Source organism: Carcharhinus amblyrhynchos, chromosome 3, assembly GCF_965287045.1.
Source record: "Carcharhinus amblyrhynchos chromosome 3, sCarAmb.v2.hapA, whole genome shotgun sequence".
Lineage (NCBI taxonomy): Eukaryota > Metazoa > Chordata > Chondrichthyes > Carcharhiniformes > Carcharhinidae > Carcharhinus > Carcharhinus amblyrhynchos.
In genome coordinates, this window is record NC_137326.1 from 10,300,050 (window position 1) to 10,327,784 (window position 27,735).

Below are 27,735 nucleotides of genomic sequence, written 5' to 3' on the forward strand. Positions count from 1 at the left end.
AGAATCTATCTCGGACATCCCTCCTATATCTCCCACCATGAACTTTATAGTTGTGTCCCCTAGTAACAACTACATCCACTCGAGGAAATAGTTTCTGCACGTCCACTCTATCTATCCCTCTCATCATCTTATAAACCTCTATTAAGTCGCCTCTCATCCTTCTCCACTCCAAAGAGAAAAGCCCCAGCTCCCTCAACCTTTCCTCATAAGACCTAGCCTCCAAACCAGGCAGCATCCTGGTAAATCTCCTCTGCACTCTCTCCAGTGCTTCCATATCCTTCTTATAATGAGGTGACCGGAACTGAACACAATACTCCAAATATGGTCTCACCAACGTCCAGTATAGTTGCAGCATAACCCCATGGCTCTTAAACTCAAACCACTTGTTAATAAACGCTAACACACTATAAGCCTTCTTCACGGCTCTATCCACTTGAGTGGCAACCTTCAGAGATCTGTGGATATGAACCCCAAGATCTCTCTGTTCCTCCACATTCCTTAGAACCCTGCCGTTGACCCTGTAATCTGCATTCAAGTTTGTCCTACCAAAATGAATCACCTCACACTTATCAGGATTAAACTCCATCTGCCACTTTTCGGCCCAGCTCTGCATCCTATCAATGTCTCTTTGCAGCCTGCAAGAGCTCTCCACCTCACCCACTACTCCACCAATCTTGGTGTCATTAGCAAATTTACTAACCCACCCTTCAACCCCTTCTTCCAAGTCATTGATAAAAATCACAAAAAGCAGAGGACCTAACACTGACCCCTGTGGCACACTGCTGGTAACTGGCCTCCAGTCTGAAAATTTTCCCTCCACCACCACCCTCTTGTCTTCTATGATACAGCCAGTTACTTATCCAATTGGCCAAATTTCCTTCTATCCCACACCTCCTTATCTTCTTCATGAGCCTACCGTGGGGAACCTTATCAAACGCCTTACTAAAATCAATGTATACATCAACTGCTCTACCTTTGTCCACACACTTAGTTACCTCCTCAAAGAATTTAATCAAATTTGTGAGGCAGGACTTATCCCTCACGAAACCATGCTGACTATCCTGGATTAAACTGAATCTTTCCAAATGGTCATAAATCCTATCTCTCAGGACCCTTTCCACTAACTTACCAACCACCAAAGTAAGAATAACTGGCCTATAATTACCAGGGTCATTCCTATTTCCTTTCTTAAAAAGAGGAACAACATTTGCCACTCTCCAGTCCTCTAGCACTACCCCTGTGGACAGTGAGGACCCAAAGATCAAAGCTAAAGCCTCCGCAATCTCATCCCTTGCCTCCCAAAGTATCCTAGGATATATCCCATCTGGCCCAGGAGACTTATCCAATCTCAGGTTTTTCAAAATTGCTAATGAACCAACACGCCGATTTGTTCTGATCAGGAATATGCTGCTTGAAATGGTGATGGAAACAGTTTCTTTCCAAAAGGATTTGGATTATATAGCTGTCAAAGAAAAGAATTCCACTGGGCTCTGGCAAAAGATCACGCAAGTGGGATTAATATGCCTTATGGCCTCATGTGCTATATGATTCTATGCAATGCATGGCAACATATTGACTATTCTCCTTTTTCTTCCTTGAGAGCCAGCGCATTCTAGGCAGCTTTGTTTTATTTCACGTCAAAGTTATAACTGGTTGTATACTTAAAACTATGTAGCCAAATTCTGCTCCAACTCCATTTTCAAGTTTGCTGATGACACCAATGTAGTGGGTTGAATTTCAAACAATGATGAGATGGAGTACAGGAAAGAGATAGAGAACCTGTTGAAATGGTGTGCCAACAATAATCTCTCCCTCAATGTCAGTAAAACGAGGAAGATGGTCATCAACTTCAGGGGGTGTAGTGGAGGACATGCCCCTGTCTACATCAACGGTGATGAAGTGGAAATGATCGAGAACGTCAGTTTTCTAAGTGTCCAGATCACCAACAACCTGTCCTGGTCCCTCCACGGGGACACAATAGTTAAGAAAGCCCACCAACACCTCTACTTTCTCAGATGGCTAAGGAAATTCAACATTTCCTCTACAACTCTCATCAAGTTTTACAGATGCACTATAAAAAACAGTCTTTTTGGATGTATCACAGCTTGGTATGGCTCCTGCTCTGACCAAGACCACAGGAGACCACAAAAAATTGTGAACATAGCCCAGTCCATCACACAAACCAGCCTGCCATCCATTGACTCCATCTCCATTTCCCCCTGCCTCAGAAAAAAGCCAGCATAATCAAGGACCTCATGTACTCCAGACTTACTCTCTTCCACCTTCCTCTGTAGGGAAAAAGTTACAAAAGTCTAAGATCTTGTACCAACTGACTCAAGGACAGCTTCTTCCTTGCTGCCATCATTCATTGCATCTGAGATTCTTTTTGTGAGAAAATCTAAAACTAGGGGTCAGTGCTTAAAATGAAAATGAGACAATTTGTTTCTCTCTCAGAGAGTCATAGGTTTTGGAAGGTTATGGAAGCAGAGTCTTCGAATATTTTTAAGACAGAGGTAAATAGTTTATTGATAAGCAAGGCATAGGTTTTTGGGGCTAGACAGGACGTAGATTTGAGGTTACTATCAGATCAGTCAAGATCTTATTTAATGATGGAGCAATTTGAGGAGCTGAATGGTCTACTCCTGCTCCTTATTCTTATGTGTCAATGCATCTGGTAAGGCAAGATGCCTGCACAGTTCACTTTCATGAGAAACAGCAATCTCATTCATATTGTCCGTAACATTCAGCATTCTCCTGAATGCTGGAACCTGGTTGTCCACTGATTAGAGGACTGTCTTGCTCGAAAGACAACCTTGAGGTCCTGAGAAACAGTAGTTTCTATACTTATATAGATGTTTTAAAGTGCTGGCTATTCAATTTGCTACATCATTCGTTACATCTTACCAACCTGAAAATGACACATTTATCTCCTGGTCACTTCCATCATGAGGAGATCACATAGATTGTGGTGTTGATTCCTAAAGAAAATAAAGTCTCCCATGATGTTGCCACAAGCAAAGGTTGTGGAATCTAGAGTTGCAGCTATCAGTCATCACATTCTTGCAGACTGATACACGCATGTTCTTCTTAGAACATTTTGTTTTCAGTTGAGTATGCTTGAACTATGAATCTGAAAACTGAATAGTTTTATCAAAAACCTCCACTGGAAAGTTAGGACTTCTTCACCCAGTCCTCTAGCTCTCAAATACTCTGAATTATCCAATGTCACATCCTCACTAACATGATCTAATTAGATGTGAGCTAGTGAATGGGAATGAGAAAACAAGGAACTCAGAAGGACTTCAAGGATATTCAGACAGAGGGACATAGAATAAGATGGTACTCCTCTGTAGCCTAATCCACATGATTCTAATTCTCTTTATCATCATTCCATCATTACTTTCATTGTTATAATTGATGAAGACATTTTTTGCCCTCCCTTTCTTCCTCCTCATTACCCTCTTTCTCTTCTATCTGGCTTCCCATTGTTGAAATGATTCTGCAGAACAAGAGTGAGCTAAGAATGGGAAAGGATCAATCATCTGGACTTGGGAGATAAAGAAGGGCATGGAAGCTCCTGTGCTACTGCACTATTAAAATGATATCACTCTCCCCCCCACCCCTCCACACACACACACACACACACACACACACACATTTCACTGTCTCACCAGTTTCACCATCAGTCACTGCCGGAGGAGACTTCTGCACCAGCATTTCCGTATTTACACCTACTAAGGGATGAATCCGCTGATATCCAGCAAGGAACCTCCTTGTTGTCCATCATCTTTTTTCGAGTATTGTGCCCAGGTTTCTTGCAGTATTCTTGAGTGCAATAGCTGTTGGCTAGTATTTGAGAAGTAGCAGCCAGATGACATCAGAGATATGTTATGTATCTGGTTATCATGTTAAAGTAGTGGCAGGAGTTTTCAGGTTCTACATACTGTACAAGTAATTGCCATGAGGAGAGATAACAAGTATTGGAAGATAATAAGCACATGAACCTCTGCACTGCAGAAAGATAGATTATGTCTGCAATTTCAGAATGTCAGTAGTGTGATGTAGGCACAGTCCTAATGGAAGAAAGAACAGCAACCAATATGTTACTTTATTTACCTTCATCAGTTGTTGAATGTTTACCAGTACTGGTCTGCAGAATGAGGTGAGAGGTATCATATAATGTCATTGCCAAATGTTCATATGGCACAAGATTCTTTCTTAAGGCACCCCCCAGAACACCCAGCAAACTATCTTTTACTGCAATTAGTACAGCTTAGATTTAGGCAGGTCTGTAACATTGTGTGTTTTTTAATCTTTCACAGAATACAGGCATTACTGGTTCAGCCCATCCCTAATTGCCCTTGAGAAGATGGTGGTAAGCCACCTTCTTGAACTGCTGCAGTCCATGTGAAGTAGACACACCCACTATGCTATTAAAAAGGGAGTTCAGGATTCTGACCCAGTGACAGTGAAGGCAATATAATTCCAAGTCAGGCTTGGAAAGGAATTTGCAGTTGATGGTGTCTCCGCATATCTGCTGCTCTTGTCCTTTTAGGTACTATCAAGGAGCCTTGGTGAGTTATTGCATCTTGTATACATCACTGCCACTGTAAGTCAGTGGTGGAGGGAGTGAATTCTGCAGGTGATGAATATGGTGCCAATCAAGTTTCCTGCTTTGTCCTGGATGGTATCACACTTCTTGAGTATTGGTAGAGCTGCACTCATCTAGGCAAGTGGAGAGTATTCCTTCACACTCCTGACTTGTGCCTTTTTGATGGTGGACAGACTTTTCTGAGTCAGGAGCTGAGTTATTCACTGCAGAATTCCCAGCATCAGACCAGCTTTTGTGGCTACAGGGGATTCAATTATAGTAATGCCATTTGAAGGTCAAGCAGAGATGGTTGGATTCTCTCTTGTTGGAGATGGTTATTGCTTGACTTTTGTATGAAGCCAATGTTATTTATCACTTATCAGCCCAAGCCTGAACATTGTCCAAGTGTTGCTGCATATGGACACAGACTGTTACTGTATCTGAGAAGTTGCAAATGGTGCTGAAAATTGTGCAATCAATGAACACCCCCACTTCTGACCTTATGATGGAGGGAATCTCATTGATGAAGACGGTTGGGTCTCCGACACTAACCTCAGGGATACTCACAGTGATGCGGACTGAAATGATATACCTCCAACAACCACAACTATCTTCCTTTGTGCTCGGTTTGACTCAACCAGTAGAGATACCGGTTTTTGACAGCTGCTGATGGCAGATCATGATACAGGCTTTTAACAGAAAGAGTCCTGCTGTGACAGCTGCGATCGCACAAGTAACTTCAAAAACAGGGATGCCGGTACTGCTACAGAAGGGGTTTGAATCATGATCAGATTAAGCCAGTGTCCTGACTGCAGGACTGTAATTCCTGAATAACTCTGGGGCTGCATCATGACCCAGGAAGGAAGACCCAAAGGTCTAGCGGGAATTGGAACTTTGAATCGTGATTGCTGCTGGAGCTCATAGTTTATAAATGCCTACTTGTGTTTGTGTTCTACGAGAAGTTTGGTAGTCCCTGCTTCTCCCAAAGCTCTTGAATGAACACCAGAGCTTTGAAATAAAAACCACTGTATTTTGACTCACTAACAGTCTCAGAGGTATTATTTTACCTCCAACAATATTTTGAATATTTATGGCTGCACCCCAGACAATTTAATCATTTCTAGCTATCTTAAAGACATGCCAAGCAAATTTTACACATCCTAGCAGAGTGCTTAAATGTTACACAGGAGCTGCACTACTGGAATGCCAATGGGTATTTAAACTAGCTGACCTTATGCTCTCTGGCAGGATCAACACTTCAAGAATCAGTGGATGGAATTGCTCTTCTGTGACCCAGGACTAATGTAAATGATCCTGTGAATTTTTAGGGCCTTTTTGCTTCTGGTTATAATTCTTACATTGTCATTTTGTCAGTCCTAACTGGAGAGATGCCCATAGTAATTGTCCTTTTACATCAGTAATGAACTCTCAAAAGGGAGCAGATTTGTTGAATTTATTGTACTACTATTATCAACGTTGATTCAGCATTGAAAAGCAAATGTAGTACTGTATTATACTTGTGTTCAAGGACAGTATAAAGCACCATGCTTGCTTGCTCCATGATCAATTTGGCTCCTCATTCATATTTCTTATCACTTCAAATATGTGTGCTATAACAAAGATAACTTATAGTTGTGACCATATTATGTTATTCCCATTCCTTCTGTATTTTGTGGAAGAGACAAGTGTTTCTATGGGGAAAAGGAATAACAAGAGAGGAGGTAAATGTAATTCTGACTCATGAGAATCAGTGTTTCAGGTTTAGAGATTATTATTGATTTTTGTTACCTGTGATCCTTTTGATTTGAAAACCACAACTCTAATGCAGAACAATTTAAGTTTATGTGACACAATGAAGTTGTGAAAGTATCAGAAATTACAACAGTTCTTATAGAAAATTCAATCATGTATTGATAGTTTTTGTTTACACCAGTTAAAATATTACTAATCATATAAATTTTGTGACTATTTCCCTGTAGCTTCACATTACTGTTGTATGTGTTTCTAATGCTAAGTAGTAAACTAGATTTTGTGTTATGCTTTTCCATGCAGTGAAATAAAATGTCTGAGAAACTGAAACAATGCAGGGAGGACCTAGCAGCAGCTCTGGACCGAGCTCTGGAGGACAACATTGTATCTCCTGTGTTCTCTTCAGACCCCGAGTGGCTTGAGTCAGGAAGGTTACTGCAACCAAACACTGGTGCATTCATTAACCATCCAATTGCTAGAATGTATCCATCTTTCAATTCGCCACATCTCACACAGCCAGTTCTGCAAGTTTTCTCTGAGAGAGGACCATATTACTGTGTGCCTGCAGAACTTGCCTTGATGGATTGCAATAATATTTCATTTAAAGTAAAGCGGTTTGTTTTTGGAAATACGGAAAGCTTTGTTGTAAATGCTAATGTTCCAGTGCCTGATGGCCCCTTTGAGAATGGTTGTGAAAACACAGATAACTTTACACAAGAATACATCAGGTACTGAATAGCTAAGCTTGGAATTGTGTAAGTTTCCAACATTGATTATACATCTTCCCTTTTAATAGTCCTCAGATGCAGGAAGATGTCTCAAAGCACTTTATGATACAAAGGCAAGGAATAAAATGGAGAAAGGGCAGCAAAAGAGTGGCTGGGATAGGAAATAGAAAGTACTATTTAAAAGGTTTTTGAAAACAAGAAGGACAACAATGTGGAAGGAATTAGGGTAAAGAGTTCTAGTAGGTATGTTTGTAGTAAATAAGTGATTGCCCAGGATAGACTAGAGAGATAAGAAATTAGAAGTCCTGTATTAAAGGACCAAGAGGAGATTATAAGAGTTAGATAAGGTGGTGCCATGAAGAGATTGGAAACGAGTAATTTTGAAATTAACATGCTGAGACATGCTGAGACATATAGAGCTTTGAAAGTACAGAGGTTCTGTGAATGTTGGACTTGTCTGTCCATAAGAACACAGGATGTAATGCTATGTAGTTGTTCAGCTTCTCAAAAAATTGAAATAGGAAGTGAGCTAGTAAAACAAACCTTGAAGTGATGGAGGTGTGAACTAGGTTTTCAGCAATGGAAGAAGAAGATGTAGGCAATGTCATAGAAAAAAAATAAATCACTCTTCATAAAGTAACTAATGATTGAAGGGAGGTGAGTATGGCATCAAGCACACAAGGTTCCACACCTTGTGAAAGTAAAAGGTTGAAATGGTAAATAGGTTGATTGCGTCAAGGACAAGAAGCACAGATGTGGTGCCAAAAGACAAATAGGATGATGTTGATTATGATGACATTCAGCAAGAAGAGGTTTTGGATCATGCAGGTTCTGATATTGGGCAGATAGTTTGGAAGTATGGCAATAACTTTTAAGTCTTTGGAGGAGAAAGCAAAGTAGAGCTTGGAGTCATCAGCTTACATGAAAAAGCTGTATCCATATTTCCAAAAGGTAGCTTGTGGATAGTAAAACGAAAGAACTCTAGAGCACAGCAGTGGTCACTGCAAGAAAGGGAGGCAAAGTTATTGGCAATAATGTAGAACACATGTTAAATAAGGATGGAACTAAAAAAGAGCAGTGTCTTGGTGGTAGACTGAGGAGAGCAGGCAAAGATGATGGACTGGCCAATGGTGTGAAAGGCAGCAGAGTTTCAAGTGGATAAAGAAAAGTCATGCAGAGATCTTTATCACACAAGATGTTGGGATGTATTTTTCAGTTCTGAATTTAGGAACATAAGAAATTGGAGCAGGAGTAAGCCATTTAACTACTTCAGCCTGCTCAGTCATTCAATGAAATAATGGCTGTTCTTCTACTTTAACAGCATTTTCCTGTACTATCCCATGTTCCTTGTTTTTAATATGTAGAAATCCATCAATCTCAGTCTTGAACATTCCCTGGAACAGAGAAATCTGAAGATTCACTGCCCCTGAGTAAGAAATTCCTCTTTATTTCAGTTCAAATTGGCCTGCCCTTTTTTCTGACTCTGTGTCCCTTAATTCCAGGACACCCTGTTAAGTAATACACTCTTCCTACGTCTACCCTGTCCAGCTCTGTAAGAATTTTGTACATCTGAATGAGATAACCTCTCATTTTTCTAAACTCCAGAGAATAAAGGCATCGTCCAGTTAATCCTTACAAGAAAAGTCTGTCATTCCAGGAATTAATTTGGTGAACCTTTGTTGCACTTCCTCTATGGCAAATGAGACTTTGGTAAGGAAACCAAAACTGCACACACTAATCAAGGTGCAGTCTCATCAAGACTCTATATATTTACAACAAAAACAGAAAATGTTAGAAAATCTCTGAAGGTCTGACAGCATCTGTGGAGAGAGAACAGAACTAACGTTTTAAGTGTGGATGACACTTCGTCAGAGCTCTGTTTCTCTTTTACTTCCTTACTTCCAATTATAAATTCTCCTGACTCCACCTGTAATGGACCCACCTTTTTCTTTCCAATCTTTTCCTTTTGACATACCTATAGAAGCTTTTACAATCTGTTTTCATGTTTCTCACTAGTTTATTTTTATATTCTACTTTCTCTTTCTTAATTTTTTTTCTTGGTTCTTCTTTGCAGAATTTTAAAATGCTCTCAACTCTTAGGCTTACAATTTTTGGCAACTTTACATATCACTTCCTTTGATCTAATGCTCTCATTGATTTCTTCCATCAGCGATGGTTGGAACACTTCTTACTGGGTTTTTGTGTCTAAAGGATAATAATGTTGTAGATTATGTATTAATTATTTAAATGTTAAACAATGCCTGCCTATTGTCATACCTTTTTACATCGTTTGCCAATATATACTATAGCCAATTTGTTTCTCATACCTTCATACTTTCCTTTCAAACTTCATGTAAAATGCTATCATATTATGGTCAGTTTTTCCTAAAGACTCCTTTACAACAAAATTATTAGTTAATCCTTTTCCTTTGCACACTACTAGATCTAAAATAGTTCCATAATTGATCCCTCGATGCACTGCTCTAGAAAACCATGCATCCTCCAGAACTTCATTATTCATTTTTATTCACTCAGTCTGTCAGTAGGTTGAAATCACTATGATTATTGCATTACTGTTATTATACACACCTCTAATTTCCTGATTTATACTATAATTTATATTACCACTGCTTTTCAGTGGCCTATAAACAACTCCCACCAATACTTTATGCCCCTTGCTATTTCTTAGTTACACCCAAATTGATTTTACATGTTGATCTTTGGAAATGAGATAATCTTTCACTGCAGTACTAATGCCCCCATTAATTAACAAAGCAATCCCATCACCTTTCCCACCTTCCTGTCTTTCCTGAATATCACATACCCAGATCCCAGCTTTTGTTTCCTTGTAGTCATGTCTCTGTAATGGCTATCAGATCATACATACAGTTTTCTATTTGAGTTGTCAATTCATCTGTTTTATTGCTAATGCAGCAGGCATTCAGATAGAGAGCCTTTTTTTATTGTGTTTGCAAACTCTGGCCCTATCTGCTGGCACATTCTTAAGATTACTGTCCCTCCCTACTAATATTTTGATTATCATTATCTTTATTTCTGCCTTGGTCTTGTCATTTCTTTTTAATTTACTCAATCATCCCCTAAAGTATATCATCCTCTCTCCCCCTTCTTAGTTACATTAAAGCCCTCTCCATTTCACTAGGACACTGGCCTCAGCATGTTTCAAGTGCAGTCTGTCCAAACGGTCCAGCTCCCACTTTCCCCAATGTTGATACCAATTCTCCATGAATCAAAACCAATTTATCCCACACCAATCTTTAAGGCACACATTCAACTTTCTAATTTTATTTATCCTATGCCAATTTGTACATAATTCAAGCTAATAATTCTGAGATTATTACCCTTCAAGTTCTGCTTTTTAATTGAGTGCCTAGATCCTCATATTCTCTTTGCAGAACCTCTTTTCTAATCTTATCTATGTCATTGGTATCTACATGGATCACAACCACTGCATTCTTCCCCTCCCACTGCAAGTTCCTTTCCAGTCCTGAAGAGATATCCCGAACCCTGGCACCATCTGGACTCACACTCTTGGCTGCAGTGAATTGTACCTATCCCCATGACTATGCTGTTTCCTATCACTATCACATTTCTCTTTGTGCTCCCAAACTGAATGGCATTCTTCCCCATAATGTCATGGTCAGTCCATTCATTCACTTTGCAGTCCTTTTCTTCTTCCACACAGGTATCAAGCACCTCATACCGATTGGACAAAGTATGGGGCTAAGGCTCCTGCATCACTAAATGCTGGTTCTCCTTACCTGCCTGACTCAGAGTCACATCCTTCTGGCCTGACCAACTCTCAAGTTCTGCTTAATCTAAGCCTCCTGGAACAAAGTGTCTAGGTAACTCTCCCTTTCCCTGATGCCCCACAATTTCCAGAACTCAGACTCCAGCTCAGTAATTCAGAGCTAAAGTTGCCTAAGCTGTAGACACTTCTGTAGATATGGTTGTCAGGAATTATAGTGCATGTTACAGATTTCCACATGCTGCAATCACAGCACACCAGCAGCCCTGACATTTCTGTCCAAACTCGTATATTTAATAGTCAGTTAGTTAATAATTTACACAAGTGATAGAAAGTTCCAATTTTCTGCCTTAGAGACAAGGAAGGAGACTCACCAATCACTGGAGGTTGAAAGAAAAGTAGAAAAAGGAGTATGTCTTTCTCCCTGTGCACCAAATTTCCATCTGAACCAAATTTCCAACTTCTCAGTCAGGCATAATCTGGCGTCCACATGCCCCTTTTTGAATAAGTCTGACTGCCAGGCTGAAAATGATGCTGACCCTACTCTGACAAGTGATAGGACCCTGTGAACAGCACTCTGTCTGAGTCATTAAATTGAGAATGATGATCCCTGTTCTCCCTTAGACCTCCTGCCCAACAAGAGGATTGGCAACTCAGCAGTGCAGCTAGTCTTGGCCACTGTTAAGCCAATAGAACAAGAGTGGGGACACCTCCATGCCTCAAAGACCTGTAAAGTTTCCTGACAATGAAAACATATGTGCAATGGACTTTAAAACAAAATGCAGAATGCAATAGACCTTTAACTTTTATTCTGTAAATTAAGGAGACTTCTGCAAAACTGCAAAACTCTTATTATTTTATACTTTATTCTTATTTTAATAAGACCATAAGAACTAGGAGGAGGAGTAGGCCATCTGGCCCCTCGAGCCTGCTCTGCCATTCAATAAGATCATGGCTGATCTTTTCGCGGAGTCAGGTCCACTTACTGCCCATTCACCATAACCCTTAATTTCTTTACTGTTCAAAAATGTATCTATCCTTGCCTTAAAAACACTCAATGAGGTAGCCTCAACTGTTTCACTGGGCAGGGAATTCCACAGATTCACAAACCTTTGTGTGAAGAAGTTCCTCCTCAACTCAGTCTTAATCAGCTCCCCCTTATTTTGACGCCATGCCCCCTAGTTCTAGTTTCATCCACCAGTGGAAACAACTTCCCTGCTTCTATCTTATCTATTCCCTTCATAATCTTATATGTTTCTATAAGATCATCCCTCACTGAATTCCAATGAGTATAGTCCCAGTCTGCTCTGTCTCTCCTCATAAGCCAATTCTCTCAACTCCAGAATCAACCTAGTGAACCTCTCTGCACCCCCTCCAGTGCCAGTATATCCTTTCTCAAGTAAGGAGACCAAAACTGTACACAGTACTCTAGGTGTGGCCTCACCAGCACCTTATACAGCTGCAACATAACCTCGCTGTTTTTAAACTCCAACCCTCTAGCAATGAAGGACAAAATTCCATCGGCCTTCATAATTACCTGCTGCACCTGCAAACCAGCTCCTTGTGAATCTTGCATAAGGACACCCAGATCCCTCTGCACAGCAGCATGATGCAATTTTTTACCATTTAAATAATAGTGTATTTTGCTATTATTCCTACAAAATGGATGACCTCACATTTATCAACATTGTACTCCATCTGCCAGACCTTTGCCCACTCACTTAGACTATCTATATTCCTTTGCAGACTTTCAATGTCCTCTGCACACTTTGTTCTGCCACTCACCTTAATGTCATCTGCGAATTTTGATTTACCACACTTGGTCTCCAACTCCAAATCATCTATGTAAATTGTATACAAATACAGTCCCAACACTGATCCCTGAGGCACATCACTAGTCAATGATCGCCACGCAGAAAACACCCATTTATCCCCACTCTTTGCTTTCTGTTGGTTAACCAATCCTCTATCCATGCTAATACATTACCTGTAACACCGTGCACCTTTAGTTTATGCAGCAGTCTTTGGTGCAGCGTGTATAACTATGTTATGATTACTTGTTTTATCTGTAGTGTCATCACAAATCAACACTTCTGCCATGATCATTTTTTAATAAACCAACTACCTATCCAAACCAGAGCTAGACAAGTATTCCTGGGCTTGGGATACTTATTGCAACTGTGACAACTCAGATATGGGGGGCAGCCAACCCATGGACCAAGGAGTATTAATCAAGGAAGGTACATCCCTGCCCCTGGATACCACCTAGGAGCCTGCAGGATGTTTACCTGGAAGTCTTTCCATATGGACAGTGGGCCCTCCCAATGCAGGCTATATCCCTATGGTGATGGGAAGTGGTTCTTAATTGAGCACTTAAATGACAGTCCAGTTGTAGCAATGCCATTAATGTTCTAATGTTGGTAATATGCTATGATGGAAGGAAGACATCAGGCCTCCTCCTAAAGCCTTCCCACTGCCAGCTTGCTGTCCACTTCACAGCCTGTCTCCAAAGAGCTGGGAAAATGCTTTTTGAGATGTTAATTAGTGCAGTCTTGGAAGTGTGGGCAGGGCAAAGACCAATATGAGGAACTAAAATTATTATTTTATTATAATTTCTTTCAAATAAAAAAAATGCATTTCCCTTTTTTCAAAAGTCCTTCACAAGAAACTACCAATTATGCCTGCCTAGAAGCACAGGAAAATAGTTCTCCAAGCAATTCATGTGAAGAACTGACAAAGAATCTTCTGGAAGTTATAGGTAATATTTGTTTATTGCAGAACTGCTCCATTATTTAAGTAACATGCATTGAAATTAGATTATTTAAATATTGGTGTACAAAAACTGTTCCTATGAAAGTCCTTTATACACTATTTAATTGAGGTTGGCAGCTGTTAAAATATCAAACCAAAGAACTTAATACAAATCCATCAAGAAGAATCTCATTTCAAAGCTTAAGAGGAGAAAAAATTGGTGAGAGTATATTGCAAAAGTCACAAACAGTTAATACATTTTGACAATGTAAACCATGATTGCGAACTTGGGATGCCTTGTGCAGACTTCACAAATTTTTTACACTTCTTTGATGATACTGGGAAAGTGTATTGACAATCCATATTACCATATTTGAAGTGATGCAAAGTAAAATGTCTGACTTCCATGTTTTGTAGTACACCCATACAAACTTGAGAATAGGTTATATTGAATTTTTGTGATTAATACCATGTTTAGAGAATTGCATATTTGTTTGGAAAAGTAACTGCGGGAAAAAAGCTAAACCAGGCCTAGAAAAAGAATTACCTGCGCCCATCTTATATAAAATATGCACTTACAGATCCAATATGATAAGCAACACGTCCTATATTACAAGCTTGCCATCCACCCTGTTTGTAAAAGTTCCTCTATATACATCTTCATCTTATGCCTCTGCAAGTAGGAAGATATTGTCTGTTTAGAGACCTCTTTGTAATATTCATTTGTAATCATGCTGCAATCAGTTTCTTTAAATGCTTGAGTAATCAAAGCAGCAGTCCTTCAAGATATGTTTGAACATTTTTATTTGCAGAGATGCAGACACATCACACATGAATCCAGAGGCATGCCTAAAGCTATGTCCTTCCACAGTTCTCCGAGTGGGAGTGGCTACAACTGGCACTGCCTTTATCAGCTGTTCAGGCATGTCTGTTCTGTGCTAACCAGATGTTGTCTCCACTCCTAAGCCTGCTCCAATACTCATCAATATGAGAATATCTCCACTGTGCACTCAGATGATGTAATGCTGCCTCCTCAGATGTTTCCTCCTGCTCTATGGTGCCAGATGCTTTCACCAGCATAGCTGCTGCATTGTCTTCTAATTGACCTGTGAGAGAGAGGAACAATGTGAGGGCACTGTCATTCCAATCTTCTGATTGCCCTTCAAACTTCAACTGGAATTTCCTGTGTTCAGTGATAGGCATAAGTGCAATAGTTATTGCTCACCAGCAAGTTTAATGGCCTCTTCCATTAAGTTACTCACTATTTTGGGGCCAGACCTGCCCTGCTTCCTAGTTGCCTGCTTCCAATATCTCTGCTTTTGTCAGAATCAGTACAGTGAGAAATGGCACACCTCTTCCAATTTGTTGCCTTTCTCTGGTGCTGTGTGTTCTCTTCTGCAATCATAGAAATTCATTTGTCACTTATCCCTCCTAGCCTTGCCACTCATCCATGTTGTTGGCAGCCTCAATGTCCATCACTGCATCATAAGGTTGCCTGCTGCATTCGGTCATCCAGTATCAGTCATGTAGTGGAAATCTCTGAGAGACTAGGGTTTTCCACTGAGAGTTGCTATTCATCTGACAGTGAATATTGTTGCTGGCCATTACTAATACCTGGATGGGCACAGTCTTCTCAAATTCCAGATACACCTTTTGAACATTCAAAACTGCAGCATAGTATTTTGATTTCCACTCACTTTGCCACACCACGTCAGGTCATTGATTAATTTTCAACAATGGAACCACATTTATGCTGATCTCCTCTGTGACCTCCAGCCCTGCCCATTTGGTCTGGCCTCCTCCAACCATCATGTAAAAAAGAGGACCTCTGTTTGTGCCCTTGCCACTTGGATGAGAACTTCCAGAGGTACATCATTGAACTTGGAGACTGCCAATGTTCTAACATTTGACATTGCGCTATCACCATCCTTGTCTGGCTTTTTCTACAATAGACTACCTACTCCCCTTTAAATATAGTGCCTGCTTCTCAGGACTTGGGACTTCCCCCAACCCCTCCACATTATTGGCAGGGTCATTACGGTCATTAACTGGATGGCCCCAATGAAATTCCCCTTCATCTTCCATTCATGCAGGCATGCCAACCACTTTGCATCCCAATATTGGAACATCCTCACTGGTGACAAAATTATGTACCTGCTATATCTTGCTCTTGTATCTGTCATATCCAACTTTTCATTCTGCTTTGTCAAACTTTCGTCAGCCAGGGGGCTCTGGCTTTGCTTGCCTGACCTTTTCCCCTTTAGAATGAAACTCAACTGTACCCTAACCATTTCCTTTTGTTCCACTACAGTTTTAGATGTCAGTCTTTGATTCCAGATTACCTGGGCTTGGCCTGTTCTCACACCACTGAAATTGGCTTCCCTCAAATGTTTTTACTTAGGATTGTTCCTTGCCCTTTTCCAAAGCTAACCTAAATCTAAATATTATGGCCACAATGCCCTGAATATTCCCCTAATGACACCTGATCTGCTTTGATTATTACAGGCTGATAGGATGGAGAAGGTAGATGTTCTGAGGGAAGATATATTAGCGATATTGAAAAACCTGAGAGTCGATAAGTCCCCTGGGCCAGATGGGAAACCCCCTAGGATACTTTGGGAGGCAAGGGATGAGATTGCGGAGCCTTTAGCTTTGATCTTTGGGTCCTCACTGTCCACAGGGATTGTGCCAGAGGACTGGAGAGTGGTGAATGTTGTTCCTCCCTTCAAGAAAGGAAATAGGAATGACCCTGGTAATTATAGGCCAGTTAGTCTTACTTCGGTGGTCGGTAAGTTAATGGAAAGGGTCCTGAGACATAGGATTTACGACCATTTGGAAAGATGCAGTTTAATCCGGGATAGTCAGCATGGTTTCGTGAGAGGTAACTCCTGCCTCACAAATTTGATTGAATTCTTTGAGGAGGTAACTAAGTGTGTAGACAAAGATAGAGCAATTGAACATAAGAACATAAGAAATAGGAGCAGGAGTAGGCCATCCAGCCCTTCGAGCCTGCCCCGCCATTCAATAAGATCATGGCTGATCTGTCGTGGCTCAGTTCCACTTTCCCGCCCTCTCCCCATAACCCTTAATCCCCTCTCTTATCAAAAACCCATCAACCCGCGTCTTAAAAATATTTAGCGAGGCAGCCTCCACCACTTCAACGGGCAGAGAATTCCAGAGATTCACCACCCTTTGAGTGAAGAAGTTCCTCCTCAACTCCGTTCTAAACCGCCCCCCTTTATTTTGAGGCTGTGCCCCCTAGTCCTACTGTCTTTTTTGAGCGGGAAGAGTCTCTCCACCTCTATCCTATCCATCCCATTCATCATCTTATACGTCTCAATGAGATCTCCCCTCATTCTTCTAAACTCTAACGAGTACAAGCCTAGTTTATTCAGCCTCTCCTCATAGCTCAACCCCCTCAACTCCGGTATCAGCCTAGTAAACCTCCTCTGCACTCCCTCCAAGGCCAAAATATCTTTGCGCAGGTGCGGCGCCCAAAACTGCACACAGTACTCCAGCTGCGGCCTCACCAATGCCCTATACAGCTGCAGCAAGACCTCCCTACTTTTATATTCAATCCCCCTCGCTATGAAGGCCAGCATCCCATTCGCCTTCCTGACCACATGCTGCACCTGCAAGCTGGGTTTTTGCGACTCAAGCACAAGGACCCCGAGGTCCCTCTGCACCGTCGATTTTAGTAAGGTGTTTGATAAGGTTCCCCATGGTAGGTTCATGAAGAAGGTAAGGAGAAGTGGGATATAAGGAATTTGGCCGATTGGATAAGTAACTGGCAGTCTTGTAGAAGACAGAGGGTGGTGGTGGAAGGAAAATTTTCAGACTGGAGGTCAGTTACCAGCGGTGTACCACAGGGATCAGGGCTAGGTCCTCTGCTATTTGTGATTTTTATCAATGACTTGGAAGAGGGGGTTGAAGGGTGGGTTAGTAAATTTGCTAATGACACCAAGATTGGTGGAGTAGTGGATGAGGTGGAGGGCTCTTGCAGGCTGCAATGAGACATTGATAGGATGCAGAGTTGGGCCAAAAAGTGGCAGATGGAGTTTAACCCTGATAAGTGCGAGGTGATTCATTTTGGTAGGACAAACTTGAATGCGGATTACAGGGTCAACGGCAGGGTTCTGAGGCATGTGGAGGAACAGAGAGATCTTGGGGTTCATACCCACAGATCTCTGAAGGTTGCCACTCAAGTGGATAGAGCCCTGAAGAAGGCTTATAGTGTGTTAGCGTTTATTAATAGGGGGTTTGAATTTAAGAGCCGTGGGGTTATGCTGCAACTATACCGGACGTTGGTGAGACCACATTTGGAGTATTGTGTTCCGTTCTGGTCACCTTACTATAGAAGGATGTGGAAGCATTGGAGAGAGTGCAGAGGAGATTTTCCAGTTTGGAGGCTAGGTCTTATGAGGAAAGGTTGAGGGAGCTGGGGCTTTTCTCTTTGGAGTGGAGAAGGATGAGAGGCAACTTAATAGAGGTTTATAAGATGATGAGGGGATAGATAGAGTGGATGTGCAGAGACTATTTCCTCGGGTGGATGTAGCTGTTGCTAGGGGGCATAACTTTAAGGTTCATGGTAGGAGATATAGGAGGGATGTCCGAGGTAAATTCTTTACTCAGAGAGTGATTGGGGTCTGGAATGCACTGCCTGCTGTGATAGTGGAGTCGGACACTTTAGGAACTTTCAAGCAGTTATTGGACAGGCACATGGAGCATACCAGAATGATAGGAAGTGGGATAGCTTGATCTTGGGTTTGGACATAGCTCAGCACAACATCAAAGGCCAAAGGGCCTGTATTGTGCTGTACTGTTCTATGTTTCTATTCCTCACAATCAGATCTAACCATGCCTTCTTCCTCACTGGGCTAAAATCATACCAATCAGGAAAATTCTGCTGAAATACACTTCAAAATCTTTTATTCCTATGTGGTATTTATACTATTATTATCCTAGTTTGTGTAAGATATTTGGAGGCACCCCAATTATCACTACTCTATATTTTATGCACCTGTCTGTAATGTCCCTACAAATTTGTTCCTCTATCTTTCCCACTAATTGGTGGCCCATTGAATACACCCAGTAACATATAGTACTTTTATTGTTTGTGAACTCTCACCAAATAGACTGTGTCCTTGACCTTTCCAAGAAATCTGTTCTCTCCAATATTGAAATATTCTACTTAATCAGTACCGCCACCTCTTCTCCTTTCACTCCTCCCCCATCTTGCCTGAGCATTTGGTCTTCATGACTATTTAGTATTGAGTCCTGCTCTTTTTTGATGCCAAATCTCTGGTATTAATGACAAGATCATATTCCCATGTGGTTATCTACACTTGCAGCCCAATTTATCTTAATTAGCAACACTGTGTATTTACATATACACCGTAAACCTAATTTAGGCTTTAGTGCATTCCGTCTTTTTATTAATCCCATCTAATAACACTAATTTTTACTCTGGCAATATCTGTCTGTCTTAATCTTTTGCACACCTTGTTTTGTCTTTCTAATGTTACATCCTGGTTTTCATTCCTCCTGACAAGTTAGTTTAAAGCCTCCACAGTACTAGTAACCAACCTGCAAGATCATTGTTCCCAGCTCTGTTGAACTGCAATCTGTATGATTTATATTGGCTCCACCTCCTAAGAAGTGATTCCAATGTCCCAGGAATCTAAAGCTCTAACTCCTACACCATTTCCTCAGCTATGCAATCATCTTCTATCCCACCTAATTCTGTGATCACTGCTATGTAACACTGGGGGTAATCTGGAGATTACTACCTTTCAGGTCCTGTTTGCTATAGAATCCATAGAACGTTTTCTAGTCTCCTTTCGTGCCTCCCAAAATTTTCCTCTGCAGTACGTCATCCATCTTTCTACCTATGCTGTTGGTACCATGATGGACCACAACCATTAACTGTTTACCCTCCCCTCTCAGAGTGCTATGCAGCTGCTTAATCTGGCAGCAGGGAGGTATCATAACATCCTTCATTCACGTTTATAGCAGTAGAAACACATTTTTTCCTCTAGCAATAGAATTTCCTAATTCTATCCATTTCCCAACCTTCCTGTTGCTCCTGTACAATTGAGATACCTATGGTGCTGTGGACTTGACACTGGCTGCATTCCCCAGATGAATCATCACTCTCACCATGAATACCATTTGGAGAGCGAAATGCATTCTTGGGACTCCTGTATGACCTACCTTGCTCCACACTGCCCAGCAGTCACTCATTCTCTGCTTGCATAGCCTGAAGCAGCAAGGTGACAACATCCAAAAACAAGCTGCTGCTGCTCAAGCTCTGAAACTCTGCACTTAAGCTCCTCAATGAAGTGAATGACACTTTCTCAACAAGAGGTTGTCCAGGACATGAGATGCATCCTGGATTTTTCACACGAAACAGGATGTGTGTTGCATGGACTGAAGTGACCTGCCATGCTTCTATTTGTTTATTAGACCAAGTCCTGTAAACTGAATCAGAATAAATTAACTTAATGTTTAATTTTTAAAGCTTCAAAGTTTAGTCTTGGAACAGTACATCCATCCTACCTCTGTTCCATTAAAACTCTATTTCCAGTCTTCCCTAAGTTTCTAATAATCACTTTAGCTTATATCCAATTGTCTTATCCATACTAATCTGTATTAATAAATCAAACAATAAAAACTTTGGATTTTTACTTTATGTTTGAATTATATGTTTTAATGAAAAGATTGTTTTCGGGTACAACATATAGTTTTGCACCATGTTCAAAACATTTATTGGTGTACAGATGTTTAAGTAGACAGCTTTGATGACTTGTTTTACAATTGCTCTACCATATTTAACTAATACCTTATATTTTAAGAAAGCACCAGTATTCGAACGCTTGAAGCTTTGGCAGGGAAGCTGGAACCTTTAAGCGAATCTTGTCTATCTCCCTCTCAATCTGCCGGGTCAATATCTGCAGAAGACACTCTGGCCCTATTCTTTGCGGATCCACCCTATAGCCCAATAAAGAAAGAACCACACATTGGGAAATACAGAGTCTCAGATGATGACAACCTGGTTAATATTGTCTTGGACATGGAGGAGGATTATAACTTGTTGAAAAAGTTATAGATCGTTAGATATAAATATATAAAGTGACTGGTTGAAAGGAACACCAAATGCTAAGCATACCCTGATACTGTATCTGTTGGGTCTGAAAGTTAAAAGGACAGACTATTTAAAATCTCTTCCAGTTGGAAGTCTCTCTCAGCCTTTTACAGAAGTGCAAACATCAACTGACAATGCCAAGTAAATTGCAGGAGCAATTACTTTTTAAAATTTTTTTTAGACAACTGGCCTGGTCAATGCTAGAGTGAGGAATTAAAAACAATTACCATTCTGTTCTTGACTAATGCTCCATCTGGAAACAACAAATCAAAAAACCTGAGGACAGTCACAATTCTATTCTATGTTTGGCATTCAGGATGAAAAAAAATACATACACTTGGTTCCAGTCCCTTTATGAAGTGAGAACTTTGATCTCTTGTCATATAAACAGAAGGTCATTGTCAACATACATTGATGATGTACATGATTCTGGAAGGAAAACAAGGGACTATCTCAAGTCATTCAGAACTTCCTTACTTTTAAACTTAGTATGCTATCCAGTTCCTTGAGGTAAGCGAGAAGGTGTAATTTTCAACATAAGTAGTCCAAGCTCAGTATGACAACAGATACTCCCCTATATTTAAAAAACTATTAAATGTGCAATAAATAAAAGGTCATGTAATACTGCAAACATGTAAAACTGTTGCATATGCTGAATTAATAGTTTTATGGAATAAACAGTGTTGGTTAAATATGTAGGATCTTATGACATTATTTCCTCAGCACAGGATTAATTCCCAGCCTGAAAACACACATGTTCAATTGACATACGAAGACCTCATACAAACACAAGAAAAACCTTTTGCAAGTTATATACAGCCTAACTTTGAACAAATAAATAAGAATCAGTGATAGTTTTTAAAATCAAAGCAGGTTTATTTAAAGAGTGTCCTTTCTGTTAATTTGTTGTAATGTTAGCTTTTTACAAGATGCATCAAGTGCTCTTCGGTTAACCTTTCAAAAAGCACCATCATTTAGTAAAATGTCTAACAGCAAAGTTGGCTCATCAGGATCAGCAAGGGATCTTCTTTTACTTAAATGGAGAACCTCTGCGTCGTTTCCGTTTGCCAGCAGTGCATTTCTAAAATAAGGAATAGACCTATTAGATTAGCACAAGAAACAATCAGAGAATCTAATGAGCAGAATTTTACAGTCCATAAATGGCAGGTTTGTGAGTGGGGCCTGGACTGGCCCAGCTCCTTTACCATTATTGAGGCCCTTAAGTAGCCAAGAACCTCTTCCCATCTGGCCTCAATTCTGAAGCTGATGTGATGTTCAGGGTTTGGGGTTATGCAGTGATTAATGTGTTTAAGATGAGGCTGGGGGGGACAGAAGGGGGACAACTTCTCTCAAGGGCTGCTTTTCCACATCAGGTGCCACTGCTTGGGCCAGTGGCTTGCTGGCTAATTTAAGAATCAACCACACTACTCTGTGCCTGAATTCACATGTAGAAAAGACCAGGTAAGGATGGCAAATTTCCATCCCTGAAGGGCATTAGCGAACCAAATAGGTTTTTACAAAAATCGACAATGATTTCCTGGTTGTCATTCCAGATTTCAATTGAATTAAAATTTCACCAACTGCTGATTCAAATCCGGGTCCCCAGAGCATTACCCTGGCTCTACAGATTACTAATCCAGTGATAATATCATTATGCTGCGCCTCCCCTATGAATCTGCCTCCCATCAATGCTCTTCTCCCCTCTCCCCAGCCCATTCATCAAGACCTCACCTCTTTTCCCCGCCATGAGAGTTCTCACACTTGGTCATGGACTCAGGTTCTTAGAATCTGGGGATTGCTTGTAGACCCAGTACTAGCCATTGCTGAGTCTACAGAGCTGCAGGGCAATTAGATTCTACAGGACATTAAATGGAAGTGGAGCTGTCCTGTTTGATGGGATTGTGTACCTGGCCAACTTTTTAAAATTCTGCCCATGTATATATGAGAGTTGGCTGGGATTATGATTCTGCACTTTGCAGGTACACACTCTGGACTAAACCTGTAGAATCATCACAGCAAAATGCCTTACATTAACATACCACCACAATTCAACACTGTATAGTTTTTTTTACAATTTTAAAATTCATTATTATTGGACCTTTTGCAGAAGAGTTTTGATGTCTTCTGAAATGTCAGTGGTGACGAAACGTTTACTGTAGCGCTTGTATGGTTCTCCATCTGCCCCAATGAGAAATTTCTCAAAGTTCCAGGAGATATCATTCCGGAGGACTGGACTCCAAATGATGAACTTGGGATCACGTATTAAGATGCGTGGTTCGTCATGAGGTTCAGGTAATTTCTCCTTCAGGAAAGTGAAGAGTGGATTCGCATTTGCACCATTCACCAGGGTCTTTTCAGTAATGAAAAAATTCGGCTCAAAGCCATTGCCTGGACGGACATACTTCAAAGCGTTGAGAATCTCACTATTGTCATTGTTCTCCTACAAAACCATTGGTAAAACAATGTCAAAAACAAAATTACTTGGCACATCAGCCTCATTCATCTATTTCTTTATATGGTTGGCAAGTTGTGTGGCTGGTCTTACCAAGGAGGGATTAAGGAAACTGGCCTAGAGTTTCCAAGAATGAGAAGTGATCTAATTGAAACTCACAAAATTCTTATAGGGCACCACAAAGAAGATGTAGATAGGGCGGTTCATCGGGTTGATGAATTTGGAATCAGGAGATATAGTCTCAGAGTAAGGGGTAGGCCATTTAAGACTGAGATGAGGAAGAATTTCTTCACTCGGAGGGTGGTGAATATTGAAACCCACTATCCTAAGGGGAAACTCAATCACTGAGCATGATCAAAACAGAAATGAATTGATTTCTGGAGACTACTGACATTAAGGGATAATGTAGGAAAGTGGCATTGAGGTAAGTGATCAACCAGTATCATTCTGATTGAAAGGCAAAACAGGCTATATGGGCTGAATGGCCTACTCCTATGTCCTTATGTTCCTGATTAGCAACATTTCGACAAACAGCTAATTTCCATTTTCGGCAAGTTTTATTGCACCATTTTCACTGGATAATTCCTATCTTCTGGGAATAATGGTTTGTTGGTGGACAACTATGCCTCCGAGAACTTGGAAGTTTGTTGAAAGCCCAGCAAACCTCTAAAACTCACAAATCTGGAGCTCTAGAATATTTATAGGATCAAGAGAAACCAGAGTGTAACCAATAACCATTCTGAGAATGTGACACTACCATCACTCTCCCTGACTTAGATAATTCGCAAGTCACTAATGTAATTAATTATACACAGTAGCTTCTGACGGGCAATAAAGCAATGTACACAAACAAATCTTTCTGAGGATCTTGATCGACTCCTTGCAAAACGGTGGCAACAGATTAAGTTTTTTTTAGTCACAAGTAGGCTTACATTAACACTGCAATGAAGTTACTGTGAAAATCCTCTAGTCGTCATACTCCGGCCTATTTGGGTATACGGAAGGAGAATTTAGCATGGACAACGCGCATAACCAGCATGGCTTTTGGAGTGTGGGAGGAAACTGGAGCACCCCGAGGAAACCCACGCAGACACGGGGAGAACGTGCATACTCCACACAGTGATCCAAGACCGGAATCAAACCCAGGTCCCTGGTGCTGTGAGGCAGCAGTGCTACCCGTTGTGCCACCGTGTTGTCTAAGGCCTGTGTGAACAGCAGCGAGGGAACTAGATGTCCTTACACACTTGGGATTAAAATGAGAAATCTGGGCTGAACTTCAAAACAAATATACAACGATAAATGTAACGATGCGCAATCAAGACCCAGTATTTATATAGAGTTAAACATGACGAAAGGAATGAAGATAAGCGCTTGGAAATGAGACAACGGCCACACTGGAGAAAATACCGAATTAGATTGCTGAAATGCAAAGCAAATGTATCCAATGATTTAGATACACCAGGATGTTAAACTCGCCGGTGTTGCGATAGCCAAGTTATTCGCTTTTTAAAAAAGAAAAAAGGAGGTTTCAAGACAACGTATTTCAGTTAATATGGGGAGAATGCGGAATATCCCGGTAAAAAGACATGAAAGAGAAACGGCACACTGACTTGGTAACCAAACTGGTTGCAAGGAAAGCCAATCACCGTGAACCCCTGATTGCCAAAGCTTTTCTGGAGCTCGTTGAGGTCGTGGTAATCCGTGCTGGTGGCAGATCAGAGAGACGCGACGTTCACGACCAGCACCACATTCCCCTTGAGCTTGGAGAAGTGGAGAATCTCGCCGCTGAGAAGCTTGGCGGAAAACCCATAAAACCTCTTGTCACAGCCAGCCATCCTCCTGGGCGGCGACCTTCGCATTACTCCGGTGCCTCAGAATGTGACTGTTCCGCGGGGCAAATGTATCCGATCACAAAGAAAGCCCCAAAAGTTCTGATGTACACAAATGTACGGTATACTCTAAAGTATATTCACAGTCTGAGTGAGCTAAAAAGACATGGGGAGAGGTTAGTCAAAATATCTGGGATATTTGTGATTGTTTTAGTGGCAAAGGTACGTCAAGGGAAATTGTCACAGCGATTGTTTGCGTAGCCAGTTTTATAAGTAGACTTAAACGTCCCCCCCCCACCCCACCCAAGAAATCAGTGTAGAGGATATCGCAGACACTGCTTCCAAACTGGGGGGTAGTTTCAAGGGAATTTTCTTGTGAATGTTTGGCCCACTTTCTCATAATTGCCCACACGTTTTAGGCTCTCTGTTAGATCAATTTTAGGGCTTGAGCTGGGTCACCTAACAAATGAAAAATGGGCAAAATAATAAAGAGCAAGAAAGCGGTTACCTTGCTGGACTTGGTAATCCAAAAGTGCGGACTGATCGGTCCAGAGGCGAGTCCACCTGGGAAATGTATCAATTCTTTAATAAACAAATCTGAGGGAACAGGCTCTGGCGTTTAGTATAATGATAATCAAATAAACTGTTTGATTGTCGTTAACCCAGCTGCTTCACTGATGTCCTTCAGAGAAATGAATCTCCTCGATAGGAATCCAGGCTCACAGCAATGTGGTTGACTCTTAAATGCCCTCTGACATGGTAAGCCCCTCTGAGGGTAATGTGGAATGTGTAACAACTCTTTATATCAATCTGACATCCCTATCTACTTCAGGAAGACAACCATCATCCCTGTTACCAAATAAAAGCCAGGTAGTGTGCCTTAAGACTATTGTCAGGTGGCTCTGGCATCCATCATTATGAAATGATTTGAAGGGTTAACCATGGCACAAATCAACTCTGGCTTCCCAGATTGTCTGGATCCACTACAGTTTGCCGATCACCGCAACAGGTCCACAGCAGACGCGATCTCCCTGACCCTATACTCAACCCTGGAACACCTGGATAACAAAAACACCTATGTCAGACTCCTATTTATTGACTATAGCTTAGCCTTCAATACCATTATTCCTATGAAACTCATCTCCAAACTCCGTGATCTGCGGCTCAGCTCTTCCCCCACCCCCCGTGACTGGGTCCTAGACTTCCTAACCCACAACTTCCTAACTACAATTATGGGCAATTATGAGAAAGGAGGCCGAACATTCACAAGAAAATTCCCTTGAAACTACCCCCCAATTTGGAACAGACTGCAAACATTAAGGATAGGCCTCCTGCATGATCATCCTCAACAACAGTGCCCCACAAGGCTGTGTCCTCAGCTCCTTACTGTACTTCTTGTACACGAATGAGGGCCAAATTCCCCTCCAACTCAATTTTAAAGTTTGCTGATGACAGCAGCGTAGTGAGTCGGATCTCAAAACAATGATGAGATGTGAATCTATTATTAAGGAAGTCTTAATGCTTTACTTAGGAAATCACAGTACGATGAAACAGACTCAGCATGGTTTTACAAAAAGGAAATCATGTTTGAAATATTCATTCAAGTCTTTTGAAATGTAACTAGTAGGGTAGATAAAGACGAACTTAGTAGGGTGGAATTTTTGGCAAAGTGTCAAGTTGGACAGGAAAGCGCTGTGTTGCCCACCTGCAGTGATGTGGGATTTTCCCACCACATCTTTAGTTATTTAAGAGAGCTTTGTTTTTACATCAGATTTCACACCACCTCCATCATGGACAGAGTCTGATTGACCCATCCCACCATCAGAGTGAGTGTTTCAATTAGTGAGGAGCTCCATTGTAATGTCTCCCCAGCCCCTGTTCCAAATCCAGTGCAGACGATGGCTGCCAGGAAGGCTGTGCTAAAGTTTTCAGGCTGAGACCTTACCAGAACATTGATCACAGTGGAGGCGAGGCTTCAGATATTTTACCCTCGGGTGGGGAGGCGACCCTCCAGCAAGGTCGCCAACCCAGCACAGACGGCGGTGGCAGTGCTGGTAAGTGCCAACTCCCTGCACAGGAGATCGGGAGTGCAGTGCAGGAAGAGAATGAATGACCTCCTCTGCTCAGCCAGGGTAAGTCACCGTTCTCATCAATCTCTACTCACCCACTCACATATACAAACCTAATGCAGAACCTGCTTCCACTCTCCCTATCTGTCTCTTAGTAGGGAATGCTGTCTTATAACTGTTGAAGAGAGCACAATCAGGGTGGACAAATGACCAATTTGAAACTCCTAATGGAGTTTGAGGAGAGATCCATTCTACTTTCCAGGGAGGACAGGATCTCATTCCTGTGCTGAGGGTGAGTGGGTGTAAAAAAAAATGTGAAAGCCCACAACCCCATTATCCGCCTCGCCAAACTCACTTGGGTTCAATCTCATATCCTTATGTCATTTCCCTTCTCTTGTAGGCACCAGAGGCACCTGCAGGAAGGGCATAAGAGAGCAGGGTGAACAGCAGCTCCCAGGATTTTGCGGATGTGCACCTGGAAGAGGCATTGCAGCTTACAGCCGCACCCTCTATCCGCACAGAGACACACACTTCAGTGGGACTTAGTAGTAGAGAGGCTTTGGGGTCACAAACTGATGAGCACCTAATTTTTTTCTGATCCACACCAGCCAGAGGCAGTGACATCTCAGGGACTTGGCACTCAGAGGACTGTCAGG

At 41.4% G+C, this 27,735-nt stretch overlaps 1 protein-coding gene and 1 pseudogene across 2 annotated transcripts; one reads left to right on the plus strand and one right to left on the minus strand.

Annotated features, from left to right (window-relative positions):
* Positions 1-6,652: 6,652 nt before the first annotated feature.
* Positions 6,653-20,693, plus strand: LOC145341330 (uncharacterized protein C3orf62 homolog). The gene is made up of 3 exons (XM_080186244.1): positions 6,653-7,068; positions 13,489-13,592; positions 20,440-20,693. Exons 1-3 carry the CDS (start codon positions 6,653-6,655, stop codon positions 20,691-20,693), a joined length of 774 nt encoding a protein of 257 aa, XP_080042370.1.
* Positions 20,694-21,626: 933 nt separating this feature from the next.
* On the minus strand, positions 21,627-25,016 carry LOC145341331 (glutathione peroxidase 1-like; annotated as a pseudogene). The gene is made up of 3 exons (XR_013886359.1): positions 24,792-25,016; positions 22,828-23,169; positions 21,627-21,810 (listed from the first exon to the last, which is right to left on the minus strand). The product of XR_013886359.1 is annotated as a glutathione peroxidase 1-like (transcript).
* Positions 25,017-27,735: the final 2,719 nt, after the last annotated feature.